General features: G+C 61.9%; 1 protein-coding gene across 1 annotated transcript; it reads right to left on the bottom strand.

Annotated features, from left to right (window-relative positions):
* Nucleotides 1–109: 109 nt before the first annotated feature.
* On the bottom strand, nt 110–13,172 carry ADISSP (adipose secreted signaling protein). Its single transcript, XM_055795367.1, has 6 exons — nt 13,088–13,172; nt 10,996–11,105; nt 7,849–7,991; nt 5,232–5,370; nt 1,890–2,012; nt 110–863 (listed from the first exon to the last, which is right to left on the bottom strand). The coding sequence occupies exons 2-6, from the start codon at nt 11,012–11,014 to the stop codon at nt 763–765; spliced, it is 525 nt and encodes a 174-aa protein (XP_055651342.1). The 5' UTR covers nt 11,015–11,105; nt 13,088–13,172; the 3' UTR covers nt 110–762.
* Between the last annotated feature and the right edge of the window lie 705 nt (nt 13,173–13,877).

The raw sequence follows: 13,877 nt of genomic DNA, 5'->3' as shown, positions 1-13,877 counted from the left end.
GGGTTTAATGGAGGCAAACGGAGCTTCAGCCCCTTCTCTGCTGAAATTTATTACTTACCTCTATAGATTTTTGTACTTAAAAAAACCCACACATACACACAGATGTGTATATAACTATATCTATATATATTTTTATATATATATAGGCACATAAAGCCTCCTGTTGCTTTTGAAACTGAGCCACTTCTCCTGGTCCTTGTACCATGGGTCTTACTGGGGAAAAAAAAACCACCAAAATGGAAGGAGACCAAGTCAATGGCTGCAACATGAGGACATGGACGGGCTCTGCCACAGGGACATCAGTTTCCACTGCCAGCTCCTGCCCTGGCCCAGCTCAGCTCCACACCCCAGGAGGCAAAATTTCACCCCGGGGGGGTCAGCTGGGGCTCCGCCACCCCCAAACATCCCCTCTCCTGGGGAGCTTGGGGGTAAAAGTGAGGGGAAAGCAGCAAGAGCAGCTGGAGGCAGCAAGTGGGATCCCTCACCAAAGCTCCAGCAAGAGATGCTCCAACATTTGGGGAGCCCATCCTGCACTTCGGGGACCCCCGGACCTGCAGCAGGGAAAGTGGGCGGCCACAGCTGGGGAGGCAGCAGCTTGCCCCCAGCTCCACGGTGTCCATGGAGCTACAGCCCCCAGGACCTACGCTGGTAGGGTTGGGGGGGTTGGGGTTGGTTGGTGGGGGTTTTTTCTGTTCTTTTTTTAAAATTTGACCTTCGTCCTTAGGAACCACGCAGGTGGCAGCGGGCCAGGGGGCGGGGGGGCTAGTCAAAGCCATGCCAATCGCTCTGCTCCGAGTCGTACTCCAGCTCCGCGCCGATGCAGCGCACCCCATCCAGGAGCATCGGCGTGCCGTGGTGCCGATCTGTGGGACAGGAGGGGATGGTGGGGATGGGGACAGAGCCAGGGGACAGCCACATATGGCCTCAGGCTGGCCTGGCAGGCTTGCTTCACCTTTTTGAGGGCACTTTTGGGGAGTTTTCAGGCTCACAGGTGCCTGTCCTCCCTCCCGCAGTCCCTGTACAAGGGATGCCAGCACCCACGGGGATGGGAGACGCAGGGATACTGCACCCTGTCCCCAGGTCACTGCTGTACTCACTGCCCTCAGGGTGCTGCATGGGGATGGTGCTCAGCCCCCCGTGCACTGGGGCTGGGACAGGGGGTGGGACGCAGGGAGATAGCCGGGTGCAGGGGGAGGGGGTGGGGGGGACAGGGTTTGGAGGGGCAGGGAGCAAACCGCCAGCCATGCCAGCTCAGGGACAGTGCGGATGAAGCCCGTGAAGGCAGTCGCCAAGCTACAGAACGCTGCTCTAATTAACTAACCCAAATTAAGCAGCAAGGTGAGGGAGGGGGAAAAAAAATAATTTTAAATTAAAGACTACTGTGCTGCCTGCCAAGCAGCCATGGCTGGAGGGGGGAGGGGGGGGGGGCGGCGGGGGGGGCAGTGGGCTTGGCCCCAGGCCTCTGGCTGGGCTTGGGGTGAGGATGGGGGGGTGCAAGGGGTGCCCCCAAACCATCCACTGCAGCCCCACTCCGTGCACCCCTTCACGAGGGAGGCCCCACGGCCTCATCCCCTGGTCTGGGGATTTCCAGGGTGAAAGTTGTCCGGTTTAGACAATTTCTTAGGAGTGCCCACCAGGTGGGGAACGTCTGCAACAGCTCAACTGGGAGAACTGGAGGGAGATGGGCTGGGGAAGGAGGGGGCATAGAGCAGCGTCTAGGGAAGGAGGGGGGATGGAGCAGGGTCTGGGGGATGCAGGGAGCATCCCTGGCTCCCCAGGCACAGCAGAAAGCAGCAGGTCTCCATTACCAGCTGCGCCAGGGAGGAATCGCTGCTCTGAAACCCAAGGAACCGGGCAAGACCCTTGCACCGCTGCTGGCAGATCCTTACCCATCACACGGGCTTGGACCACGACCTTGATGCAGGCACCTTCGCCAGCCTCGCTGGCCAGGACCATCTCCTCCTTCAAGACCCCTTCCTTGTGCGCCGTGTACTCGCACTTCACACTGTAGCCTGGGGACAGAGACACCCTGGGAGCTGGGATCCACCTGCCCACACCTTTCCTGCCCCACTCCAGGAGTCCCTCCTCACCGCAGGCACCCAAAGGCAGCAGAGCCTGGGGCATGGCAGATTTAGTACCATCCCCACCACCGAGGTGCTGAGCAACATGGCACAAACCCTGCTGGGCTCCCTCCCCACCAGCTGCCTCAGTTTCCCCACCCGGGAGACAGAGACAAGGATGCTGAACTGTGGCCGCCAGAGATGCAGGCGAGGTGTCAGGGGACACTGCTCTTTCCAGGGCTGGGCTGAGGGGACTACCATAAGGGTGCTGAGCATCCCCAGCACCCTGAGCTGATGGCACGTCTGAGACCTGCCTGTCACCCTGCCCTAGGCCACAGGGGCTTTGCAGAGCCCCACAGGGAAGGAGCAGCAGAGCAGGACACTGGCATACAGCTGTGCTGCACATCCAGTCACAGCCGGGGGTGTCCCACATCCCATCCAGCCGGGATCCTCCAGCTCCAGCACACCAGACCCCCCGAACACAGCAAACTGTGCTGCCTGCACCCTGCCCTGCCTGCAGTGCCCTAGCCAGGGTGATTTCCCATGCCAAAAGTGCCATGTCTCTCGCCTCGCAGAGCAGTGGGAACACAGAAACAGCCCTTGCAGCCCCCAGCTCGGATGGGGTGAAGGCTGGCCCTGGCCCCGCACCCCCCCAGCTCAGGGACAGCTGGCAGGGCCAAAGGAGGCAGTTGCTTTTAATCTGGGAAAAAGTAAAAGCACAATGTAAAAAATAAAGGAAATGTAGAAAATTAATAAAGCTGCAGAAAGGTGTTAACCAAACCCTGGCATGGGGGGAAACAAGTGAGCACGCGGCCAGGCAGCCCCACACAGCTCGCAGGGAGCACCCTGACATGGCTGGCACGGTGGGATGCTGCAACAGCACAAAAAAAGAAATAAAAATGCACTGAGCATCATCCAGGCTCCCAAGCACATGCAACAGTCTGCTCCATGAGCTCAGCCCACGGCTCAGCAACACCAGGCATGCACGGGGAGCGCAGCGGGACAGGGCAGAGCAAACCACTTATGGCCACGACAAATGTTCCCCATCTGCTCCTCCAAGTCCCCACCCGCACAGGGCTCCGGCGCCTGAAGAGAGGCCAGTGGGGAGCCCGAGGGCAGCTCGGGGCAGGGAAGCACTTTGTCTGCTCAGAGGCAGCTCAGCCAGCAGGAGGGAGAAACTGACAAAACCTCCCGAGCGCTGGGAGCTGACATCTCCAGCCCATGCTCACCTGAGGCTGCTTTGTCTCTGCCAGATTTACTGTGAGGCACTGGGCTCCTCGGCATCCCACCGGAGCGGCTCTGGGTCCCCAAAGGGCTCTTTTCCCCAAAGCCTCGGGAGCCCTGGCCCGGAGCCCAAGCCAGGCACGCCAGCCCAAGGTGAGGAGCTTCAAGCAAACAAAGCTTAAGTGCTTTGCTGGGCCGGGGCCAGCAGCAGCACAGGCAGAGCCACAGCCCATCCCTGCCAGCAACCAGACCCTCGGCTGCCGGGAGGTGGTAAGTTGCAGCCCCAAGAGCCAGAGGGGACAGGGATGCGGGAAGGAGCATCCACAGCTGCTTGTCAGCTGGAGCTGCTGGCATGGGACCAGCTGAGGTGGCCCAAGGTGCTTTGCAGCCCGCTGTGTCCTCAGAACTGATCCCATGTCCCCGAGATGGCTGCCACTAACCCAGAGTGATGCTTGGCTGTCCTAACTGCTGCGCCAGGGCCACCACCACAGCCCTGCTCCCTTCTCCCACAGACGTGCCGGTGGCAAACTGACCCCAGAGCAGTGCCAGACTGGTGCATGAGCCTGGCACCTCTTGGAGCAAACCCTGTACTTGTCCCCATCCCGACTGGGCTGTGGGCTCTGCTCCACAAACTCACAGCTGCTCTTCACCTCCTGCCTCCCAGACTGATCTGAACCCACAAGAAACAGCACCCGATTGATGCATATTTGGGATAAAAGAGCATTTAACCTCCCAGTTGTAGATGGTAAGTTACGGTGAGACGGAGTCTGCAGGGGACAGAAGAGCAGCCATGGGGCCGGGGGCCGGCTGTGTCCAAACTGGCACTGCCAGCGAGTATGGGATGATCCAAGCAGGACCAAGGGCTGGAGGAGCCAGGAAAGGGACAGGAGGAAAGGAGGGTGCAGAGCAGCCAGCAGGACCCCAGCCCCACAGCCGTGATCCTGGGGGGCTGCCACATACCCGGCCCCCAGCACAGGCTCAGATGGGGCTGAGCTGCCACAGACACAGCACCAACCCAAGCCCAGGATCACCTCTGCACAGACCCACACCACGGGCTTACATCTCAGGGCATTACTCTCCTTTCCTCTACAACAACAGAATTAGCAAGAAGCCTGGAGACAGACGGAGAGGTGACCCCGCCTCAGCTCCAGCCTCTTCTTTAGGCAGACCCTCTGCGCAGGCAAAGAGCAGACAGAGCAAGTGCTAAAAATACCAGCACGTCTGGACTCTGTTCAGCAGGTTCCTGGATTAAAATGCCACAAAAGCCGCTCTTCAAGCATGCGGGTCGAGGTCGGGCGTCTCACGGGAGGTGCAGTGGAAACACAGATTCCTTCTCCATGGAGTAAAGCTCTAACACAGTGCTGCAGGAATGGGCACCAGAATGGGCCCAAGCAAAGGTACAGGCATCCCGGGCAGCACCAGGACCAAATGCCACCCTCATCACTAGCAGCTGCAGCAGGACTTGTCCACAAAGCCCCGTGGGTCAGGGACAGCCCAATCGGCCTGTCACCCCTCTCTATGCTCAGCCGAAGGACGAGGCTTGGGGTCTGGGAAGTGCTTTGGAGGACACTCACCCACTGAGTTCCCATAAGGCAGGAAACACCCCAGCAATAAAATCCATCCCCAGGAGCTCCCGGGGGCTCCCAGCTCCCCGAGGAAGAGGAACCATCCCCCAACCTGGCAAGGGCTCAACCCCACTGCACCCGGGGGGCCACCAGCTGCCTCCCACCGCACAGGAGCACTTGGTCCATGCTCCCCAAGGGGCCCTGGCATGGGCCAGGCACCCCCGCCAGCCCCAGGGGCACTCGGGGGTACGTCTGGGTATGGCAGCCCCCCCAGTCCAGGCAGTGCCCCCCTCGCCAGCTGCAGCAAAGCAAGGGCAGGATCCGGGACCGGCACAACAGCCGCTGGGGGGACAGAGCGGGGTGACAAAGAGGAGGACCTTACCTTCTGGCAGAGGGGTGATGCTGATGACTCGGAGGTTGAGGTTGGGGAGGGGAATGGCACAGATGTCCTTCCCCAGCCTCTGCAATGGGGGCAGGAGGAATGTGATTTCGTACTTGTGGAGGATCTTCAGGAATCCCACCTGCAAGCAGGGGACACAGCGAGGGTCAGGCCATGCCTCAGGCAAGCACTGAACCACACAGGAGGTGGTCCCATGCTGCCATCGTCACAGCTAATCCCACCCACCCACCCCCATCCCACCCCAGGGACAGGGACCCACTAGGCATCGAGCACCCAGAGCCCACAGGAAGGTGGGGGGGCAGTAAATAATTGCCAAAAACATAACAAACAGTTCTATTTTGGCTGCACAAAGCAAAAATAACCAGTTCCAGGCAAAGCTCTGGGAAAAACCACCCATCAGTGTCATGGGAGCAGAGACCAATTTTCCCAGTGTAAACCAAATGCGTTCAGCTGCTGTTTCTGGTCTCTAAAAGCCAAGATGTTTCCAAGAGCACGCCTTCAAATGTCATTTATCCACTGCCACGATGAAAGCCAGAGCCCTTTCAGAGCCGGCCACCTCCAGAAAGAGGTTCATCTCCATCCCACTCAGAAAAAGCCATTTTGGGAAGGGAGCAGAGAAAGCTGCCAAGCTCCAGACATGCCTGCAAACCCTCCTTGGGGCAGAGCCCAGGGCACAGCCAGGATCTGTCCCAGCTGGGAGACCCAGTGACTGCCACAAACCCCACCAGCAACGTGCAAGCCCTGTCTGGGGCACAACCCCACACCTGACAGCCTGCCCCAGGGTGCACCTCCACCACCACGTAAATACATGTATAACACGCCCAAACACGTATCTAGCTATACACACACAGATAAAAGAATGCACGCCATATGCTGGCACATTCCTGGCCACAAGCAGCTCTGAGGCATCACTGCAACGTGGAAACCAACGGAAACGACAACGCGCAGCTCTGGGGATTTTAAGGCCACGGGAAGATGTTTGGTGACCAGCCCTAATGAGCTTTTTCTCCCCAGGGGAGAGGATGAGGGTCTCCTCCTGGCTCCGAGACAGAGGGCAGGCACACAGGCAGTGCTGTGGGGTGCAGGGTGCACCTCAAACCTGTCCAGAAGGAAGGACCGCATGAATAAACCCACAGACCCACGCAGCCCCAGTGTGCTGGGCTCAGTGAGGGTGGCTGCCAGTGCCAGGCTGGTCCCACTCTGCCACCAGCACTGAGGGCAGCCCCCCTTCCCCAGGGAGGCACGTGCAGTGCCGGGATGCCTGCGGCACGCTGCACAGCACGGGTGGAAAAAATAATAACAACCACCCACAGATCAGCAATTGCTAAGCAATTCACTGCCATTTTTAGGGCGATAACCCATCATCCACCTGATACAAATAACTGACTCAGAGCTGAAAGGCAGTTTCAGATTGCTGTGCTGCACACAGCGCCGGAGCAACCCCGATGCTCTCCAAGGGGGTTGTTTCTTGGGAGGAAAGGGTCTCCAAAGGAGAGACTGGGATGGAGAGGCCAGCTGCACGCCAGGTGGAGCAACAATAAAGCTGCTCCGGGCAGAGGACCAGCGACCTGCACCTCCAAGTCACTGCCAAGGTGCTCATCTCACAGGCAGACCCCACTGCCACCAAAGCCCACAGCACCTCGGCACTGAAGCCTCCACTCCTGCCACTCAGCCTTGCTGCGTGGGGTGAGGAGCTGTGGGACGGGGCAGGCAGCGCATGCTCGGGTTTGCAAACCTGCCAGGATGAAATACGAGGTGCCATTACAGATGACTTGCTGTCCCCGCTGCCATCACTGTCCCCCAGCCAGGGGGTTGGGAGCCACCATCAAACCTGAACCCATGCTAACACCCTCCCACAGCCACAGGCACGTGGCTGGAGGGGACTGAGCAGAAGCCATGGCTCCACTGGCACACAGGGTGAGGCCCAGCTCAGCCCTGTCCCCCCAACACAGGGGCAGAGGGGACAGTGCCGCATCCCCCGTGCCCCAGGGCACAGCAGGGCCAGCAGCTTCCCCAGCCCAACCCGCCAAGAACGGGCTCTGCTGCTTGTGATCCCACCAGACCCTGATTTCCAGAGGGGACCCACGTCCCGCCCCAGGCCATCAAATCTGCCCTGACAGCCCCACAAACACTGCCCAGATGACTGCAATGGCAACACGGGCCAGCCCCCCCCCCCCCCAGACAGCCCCCAGCCTGCCCCCACTGCCGGCAGAGGCTGGATGCAGCTGCAAGAATTGGGTGCTAATTGGCTGAACCCAGAGCAAAGCACCCACACTCATACCTGCACCCTCAGGAGCATCACAGCCGCTCCCAGGCCCTCTTAAGTACATCACGGGGTTAGGGGGGCCAGAAACACCCCCAGATCTGAGAACTGGAACAGAGATGGAGCAATGTCCAGAGGGGTGGCAATGAAAACCTCCCCGAAGCAGGTATTGCTGCAGGCAGCAGAAGCCCCACAGCTCAGGGGGCTACGACAGGCAGCACCGGGGTCCACCTACCCCACAGGGTCGCCAGGACAGACCCAGCACCGCTGCCAGGTGCGGGGACAGGCCAGGGTGGCACCGGTACCCCCCCTTGTCCCACAGGTCCCAGCTCCCACCTTGACAAGGAAGCTGCCGTCCTTCTCCTGTGTCACCATCACTGCTGAATCATGGAGCTTCTCATCGAAGTGCACATGCCCGTGGGCCCCCTCAGCGGGCTGGCTGGGGGTGAAGCGTACGCCCCCTCCCTTGGCCTTGCTGCCTGCGTGAGGAGGAGAGGACAGAGCCCGAGTGTCACTCCCTGCCCACCTGGGAAGCACCCCCTCTGTCCCCAGCTCCATGTTCCCAGGTCCATGCCCCCCTCACAGATGGACCGAGGCTGGAGCATCATTCCCCAGCTCCCTCCTCTGTCCTCATTTCAGAAACACCCAATGCCACAGGCTGGAGAGAGGGCACACGGACACCAGTGACCAGTGACCACAGAGAGCTTGCCCTCCAAGCAGGGGGGAGTGCATGGACCTGCCACCAGCCGATGTCCAGAGGCTGCGAGGGTCCCACCTGTCCCCTGGGCTCAGTGGCATTTCCTCACTCCTGTGATATCCTCGGTGCAGAGGAATGGGATGAGCGGAGACACGGGCTATGCAGGGAAGAGGACATGGGTGGGACAAGGACAGCTTCCCCAGGCAAGGGCTCCTGTACATCCCAGAGCGCTAGGCAGAGCTCGCCAGGGCTGCAAAACTGGCCAGCATGCTGCTGAGCAAACCCCACAGTGCTCCAGGGAAACCAGAAAAATGCGACGGCCCTGCAAGGACAGACATCTGCCTGGGGACACTGAGGTCCCCAGGGCCAGAAGGAGCCCACACAGAGGCACAAACGCCACGGACCTTTCCACTTGCACCTTTGCAACAGGCTTTCTGGGAGCTTCCAAGAAAAAACAGCCTCTCCTCTTCCTCCACAGTACACCCTAAGAAACCCCCCCAGTCCGGCCGCCGATTGCATCCATCTGGCAGCGGCTGGGAGCAGATTGCCGCCTCCTTAAAGAAAAGGCTCTTTGTGCCTCAGCAGGCTGGAAACGCCGGAGATTTAATAACTCAGCATTGTTCAGCCGGAACAGCTCGGCAGAAATCCCTTCCCCGCATGCAGGGGAAAAACAAGAGACTCGACCGCTCGCAGAGCGACGCAGCTGCACGTGGCTGTGGTGGTAAAGGGGACACTGATGGGACCCTCTCCACTGACACACAGGCAGCACCTGGTCCCCGTGACAGGGCATGGCCACCCTCTGCCCCGCAGAGCCCTTACAGGTGCCACAGGGCAGCACGAGCCCAGGACCTGCTCAGATCCCACACACCAGCCAGAAGTTGTGGTGACAGGTGAGGTCCCAGCCCGCCGTTGCCATCAGGAATCCCAGTGCCAGCACCAGGTTCAGAGGAGTCAAGCCCCCATGTCTGCCAGGAGACTAGGAGGGAAAATCCCAAATATGTGTCTTTGTCACATGGTGCTTGGAGGCAGTACAGCCGATGTCCAGCACAGAGCTTACGAAGCCAGGCGTCTCCAGAGGGTACCCGGCCACCCGTGGCACTCAGCTAGCCCCCCGGCACGGCGTGCCTGAAGACCCTCTGGAGACAGTGAGGTCAGAGGAAGGCGAAGGTGGCAGCCAGGCACCACGGGCAGCTGTCCCGGGAGCCAGCTGTCCCAGGAACAGGGTCACCTGCTGGCATACATCCCGGTGACCTTGAGAGGCTGCACTGTGCTGTGCCCCTGTCCCGACTCAGGAGGGAATGACAGGGGTTGTCCTCACCCTGGCAGGAGGGGACACCCCCAGGGGCCCTGAGCAGAGGCTAGACAGGTGACAGTGGCACCTCTGAAGCCCAGGGCGCATGGGGTGGGAGCACCCACCCATGCAGGACATGTCCCAAGTCAGCCAGGATGGAAATCTTATTAGGGACGAAATGCAATTGTGTGCCCTGCACACACCCGGCAGCGAGGGGAGGCATGGGCAGGGGTGTAGGCAGAGACTGGGCAAAAAATCACCCAGACCTGGCGTGTTTTATCTCAAGTCCCACTGCAGTCATGGCAGGAGGATCACCAAAACCTGCCAGACTCATGGTCAGCGTGCTGGCAGCCAGGCTGGTGCCACGCTCCCCGGGCACCCATGGGGACAGGTCTGGGTGTCCAACCCACACCTGCCAGAGCCAGGGATGCCTGCCTCGCATGTATCAACAACAAATCACAAGCCCTGGCAGCAGATGCAACCTTCAGAGTCACCACATCACATCGTCCCCCCGCAGTATCCCTGGGGAGGCAGGGCTGGGAGCAGGGAAGCATGGGGCGGGGGGGGGGGGGGGGGGGGGGGGTGTGTCAGGCTCTCCCAGCACACTGCTCCTGCTGCCGGGACCACCAGCCCCTCTCCCCAACACTGCCAGGAACAAGACAGCCCAGAACAGGCAACCTGCCTGTCCCTTGGCATCACCCCCAACAGACTGTTCACCCGGCCCTCATCCTGCCGGGAAGCTGGAGCAAGCTCCACCGCCAGCAGGAGGAAAGCCCCCGGGATGGAGCCATCCCACAGCCCCACTTACCGGCAGTGGGGAAGGAGCCGCAGAGGCCGGAGCCGCGACCAGGCACACAAAGGCAGATGAAATCACACCCAGCAGCAGCACAAAGAGCTTCTTCGGTCTTTGTCTCTGCACAGCAGAGAGCCGGGCCCTGCTGCCACAGGGCACCTAGTGCCAGCAGCCTTTCGGGGTCCCCTCCCAGCACAGACAAAGCACCCAGCTCCCCAAGCCCAGCCAGAGCCTTTTGGGGCAGCAGCCAGGATCCAGGAAAGGCTGGAAGCACCCCAGGAACACCTGGCACCCACCACCTCCCACAGCAACCTTGCCTGGGGTGCGGAACTTGTGCCAATTACCAGAGAGGGGGTCTGTGGCGGAGCGATGCCAGCAGCACCTCACTGGAGCCCTCCCACCCCACCACAAGCCCCCTCAGTATGTGCTCACTCACAACTCGCAGTGGGAAAACAGAGGGAACATCCCCCCGGTTCCCCACAGGCTCTGCCCTGCTCAGCTGCTCCCTGGGCACAGGGGGGGCAGCTCTGACATCCCCAGCTGCGGGCAGAGGGACCCCTCAGCAGGGCCGCGGGCAGAGTGGCTTCGCCGGGAAGGAGCAAGCATCCAACTTGGACACCAGCCCCACACCAAGGCAGGAAGCCCGGGAGGGGGCGAGGAGCAGGCAGGTGCGGGGGGGGGGGGGGGATGCCGAGGACTCACCCTTGCTAGCTGTAGCCATGTGTCCCTGCAGCGGTCGTCCTTGTGCGAAACTTCAAAGGCATGGGCAGACGGCCATCCTGCGGGGCTGCTGCCGCTCCCGAGCACCGGCGCTGGGCAGGGAACAGGCAGGGTTAGGCAGGGGCAGGCAGAGCCGAGGAGGGCGGCCGCTCTCCCCAGCCGGGTGCCAAGGCCAGCCGAGCTCCACGGACACGATGGCACCGCACGGCCGCGACTCCGACCGAGCGCCGGCACGGAGCTGCCAGGGAGGAGCCCGTCTGCAGCTCAGGGGCGTCGGGCAGCACAGTGGTGCCTGCGCCCAGCCCTGCGGCGTGACGGGCACAGGGCAGCGCCAGCAGTGCCTCTGACCGCTCCACCACGAGCCCGTGGCGTGACCCGACCAGCCCCAGCTCCTGGGGATGCAGCCAGCCCCTGCCCAGGAAAGGCAGGATTCCCAGCCCCGGCGCAGCAGCCAGGACATGCCCATCACATCTCCCAGCCATCAACAGAGAGCAGAGCACACCCCGTGCCTCAGTTTCCCCACTCCCTACCACCACCTTCTCAAAGGCTCCGTCCAGCAGCTGCCACACCGACCCCCGAGCTGGAGAAGCCTCTACAAGCTGGCAGCAGCAGTGCAGACCCCAAACCCAGAACCCCCCAAACCCCTTTCCCCCAGCCTGCCAGCACAGCTCCCATGGGAGCAGCCACTCTCTCCAGCCCAGCTGGCACTGCCTCCCCCAGGGCTGTGCTCCCCCGGTAGCTCTGCAAGACCACGGCAGGGGCCCCTGCCAGCCCCCCCAGCCCCAGGGTCAGGTCTGCCCCTGCACCAAGGCAGGGGGAACCACCGGAGCCAGGCTGCGGCTCACAGCCCCCACGGTTCAGGATCTGATACCCCAAAAACCCCCTTGCTGGTAGCTGAGGCTCAAACCCCTACCCTGGGGCTCAGCCAGCCCCACTGCCCCGCAGGAACCGACCCACGGGCTGGTAACAGTGCCGGGCACCCCGTTCCACTGCCAGCGACCCCGGAAACCCAGCAGTAAGAGGCAGGTAATCGAAACGGTTCCGTCAGCAGCCCAGCCTGCCGAGTACAGGGAAATTTATGGAAAAAGCATTGACAGCATCAGTCTTGGGTGAAAATAAGATTAAATAAAAGCAGAGCTGAAAGAGCAGGGAGCCTCTCAAGCGGTCAGGGGAGCCAGCAGACCCTCACCACAGCCCCCATGGCGCTGCTGCCCAAAGACCAAATGATCCAGCCTGGAGAAGAGCTGGGAGAGAATAGCCCAGTATTTGGGATGCCTCAAGAGATGCACCGACACCAAAACGCATCCATGGGCAGCATGGGGTGAGAGGGGACCCCAGGATGGGACACAGCTCCCTGGGCAGTGAGGGGGGGCACGGGACAAGCAGCTCCCAAGCAGGGGCAAAGCATGGGGCTGGTGGCATGGGGCTCGGGGACCAGGGTGGGCATGGCACCTGGGGCAAACACGGGGCACACAGGCTCCCTGTGCCCTGGGCGGGGGGAGGGTGGTCAAGGACCCCTCCCCTCGCCTGCAGCTCCGGGGTAGCTGGTGTCCCACAGGCTCCCTGGCACCCCGGACACGGGGTCCCCAGCGCTCAGACCCGCCCCCCGGCACCCCGGGCACGGGGTCCCCAGCGCTCGGACACCCCCACCCCCCCCCCCGGCACCCCGGGCAGGCGGCGGTGACGCGCCACTCCCCGCCCGAGGCGCGCCGGCTGGCCCCGATCTGCCGCCGCCATCACCCGCGTGGCACCGGTCCCCGTCACGCGTGGGTGCGGGTGTCGTCCCCCCCCCCCCCGCGCGCCGGCTCAGCCTCCGTGCCGTAAAAGGGGACGCGGGGATGAGCCCCCGGCCTCGGTGTCCCCCCCTCTGCGCAACGGGCCAGTGACCGGCCCCGGGCGAGCGTCCTGCCGCAACCCACCCGGACCGGGAGAGCGGGGACCCCCCCCGGCGCGGTTATGCCGGAGGAGGGCAATGCGAAGGGGGGCCCCGCCGGCCCGGGGTCGGGGGGGATAGGGTGGGGGGCGACCTGCGGGGGGCTCCCCACCCCGGCTGCCCCCATCCCCTCTCACTCACCCGCGGCCAGTGCGACCTGCGCTCCTCCACGCTCCCCGCTCCCCGCTTCCCACTACCGGGACACGCCTCCTCCTTCCCATTGGCCCAGACACACACTCCGCCGTTCCCATTTGCCCTCCCCCCAGGCGGTCACGCCTCCCCGGCACGCCCATCAGCTGCGGCGCCACTGCTTCCCCAGCGGCCCCGCGGGACAGGGCCGTCTCTAAGGGGCGGGACTGTCGCTAGGGGGCGTGTTAGACAGCTGGGGTAACCAATAGAGGGCGGGCGCGCACGGCTGTGGGGCGCCACGTGTGGGCGGCGGTGTGCGCAGCGCGGCGGAGAGGGGGGGCCGCGGCCCCCATCCCCGGGGAAGCGGTTGTCATGGCAACCTGACAATTTGGTGGGGGGGAGGGAGCGTTTAGGTTTTTTTGCTGCTCGGACCCCCGTCTCCGAGGCTGGCCAAGCCTCGGTGTAGTCGACCGGCTCGCAGATAGGTGGTTGATTAGAAGGCCAGTCTGTTACCTAACTTGAAATTTAGACAAAATACATAAATATCTGTAATGAAAAACAAGAAAAGAACTTGAAAAACAGAGGATGTTACGTACGGCTAACAAAACACGGCCTTGGGAGAAGGGATAGACCCCATGAACATGTAAAAAAATAAGCTCAAGGAGAACCAAATGGTTAATGCAACTAATCAGAAAATTACTTGAACTATGTGAGAAGTACCCTAATTAGCACACTAGAAGATCCACCCTGGAGCAGAGAGAGCCCCCTACTCACAAAGCCCCCTCCTCACAGAACAGGGGAG

Source organism: Falco peregrinus, chromosome 2 (assembly GCF_023634155.1).
Source record: "Falco peregrinus isolate bFalPer1 chromosome 2, bFalPer1.pri, whole genome shotgun sequence".
Taxonomy (NCBI): Eukaryota; Metazoa; Chordata; class Aves; order Falconiformes; family Falconidae; genus Falco; species Falco peregrinus.
This window is presented reverse-complemented; position numbering and strand designations above follow the sequence as displayed.

Bases quoted from the DNA above. Each gene is read 5' to 3' on its own strand.
- ADISSP (XM_055795367.1), bottom strand. The intron at 5,371-7,848 runs GTGGGAGCTGGG...CCCTGCTTGCAG, and splicing joins ACGGCAGCTTCCTTGTCAAG to GTGGGATTCCTGAAGATCCT. The intron at 864-1,889 runs GTAAGGATCTGC...CCTGTCCCACAG, and splicing joins GGTCCAAGCCCGTGTGATGG to ATCGGCACCACGGCACGCCG.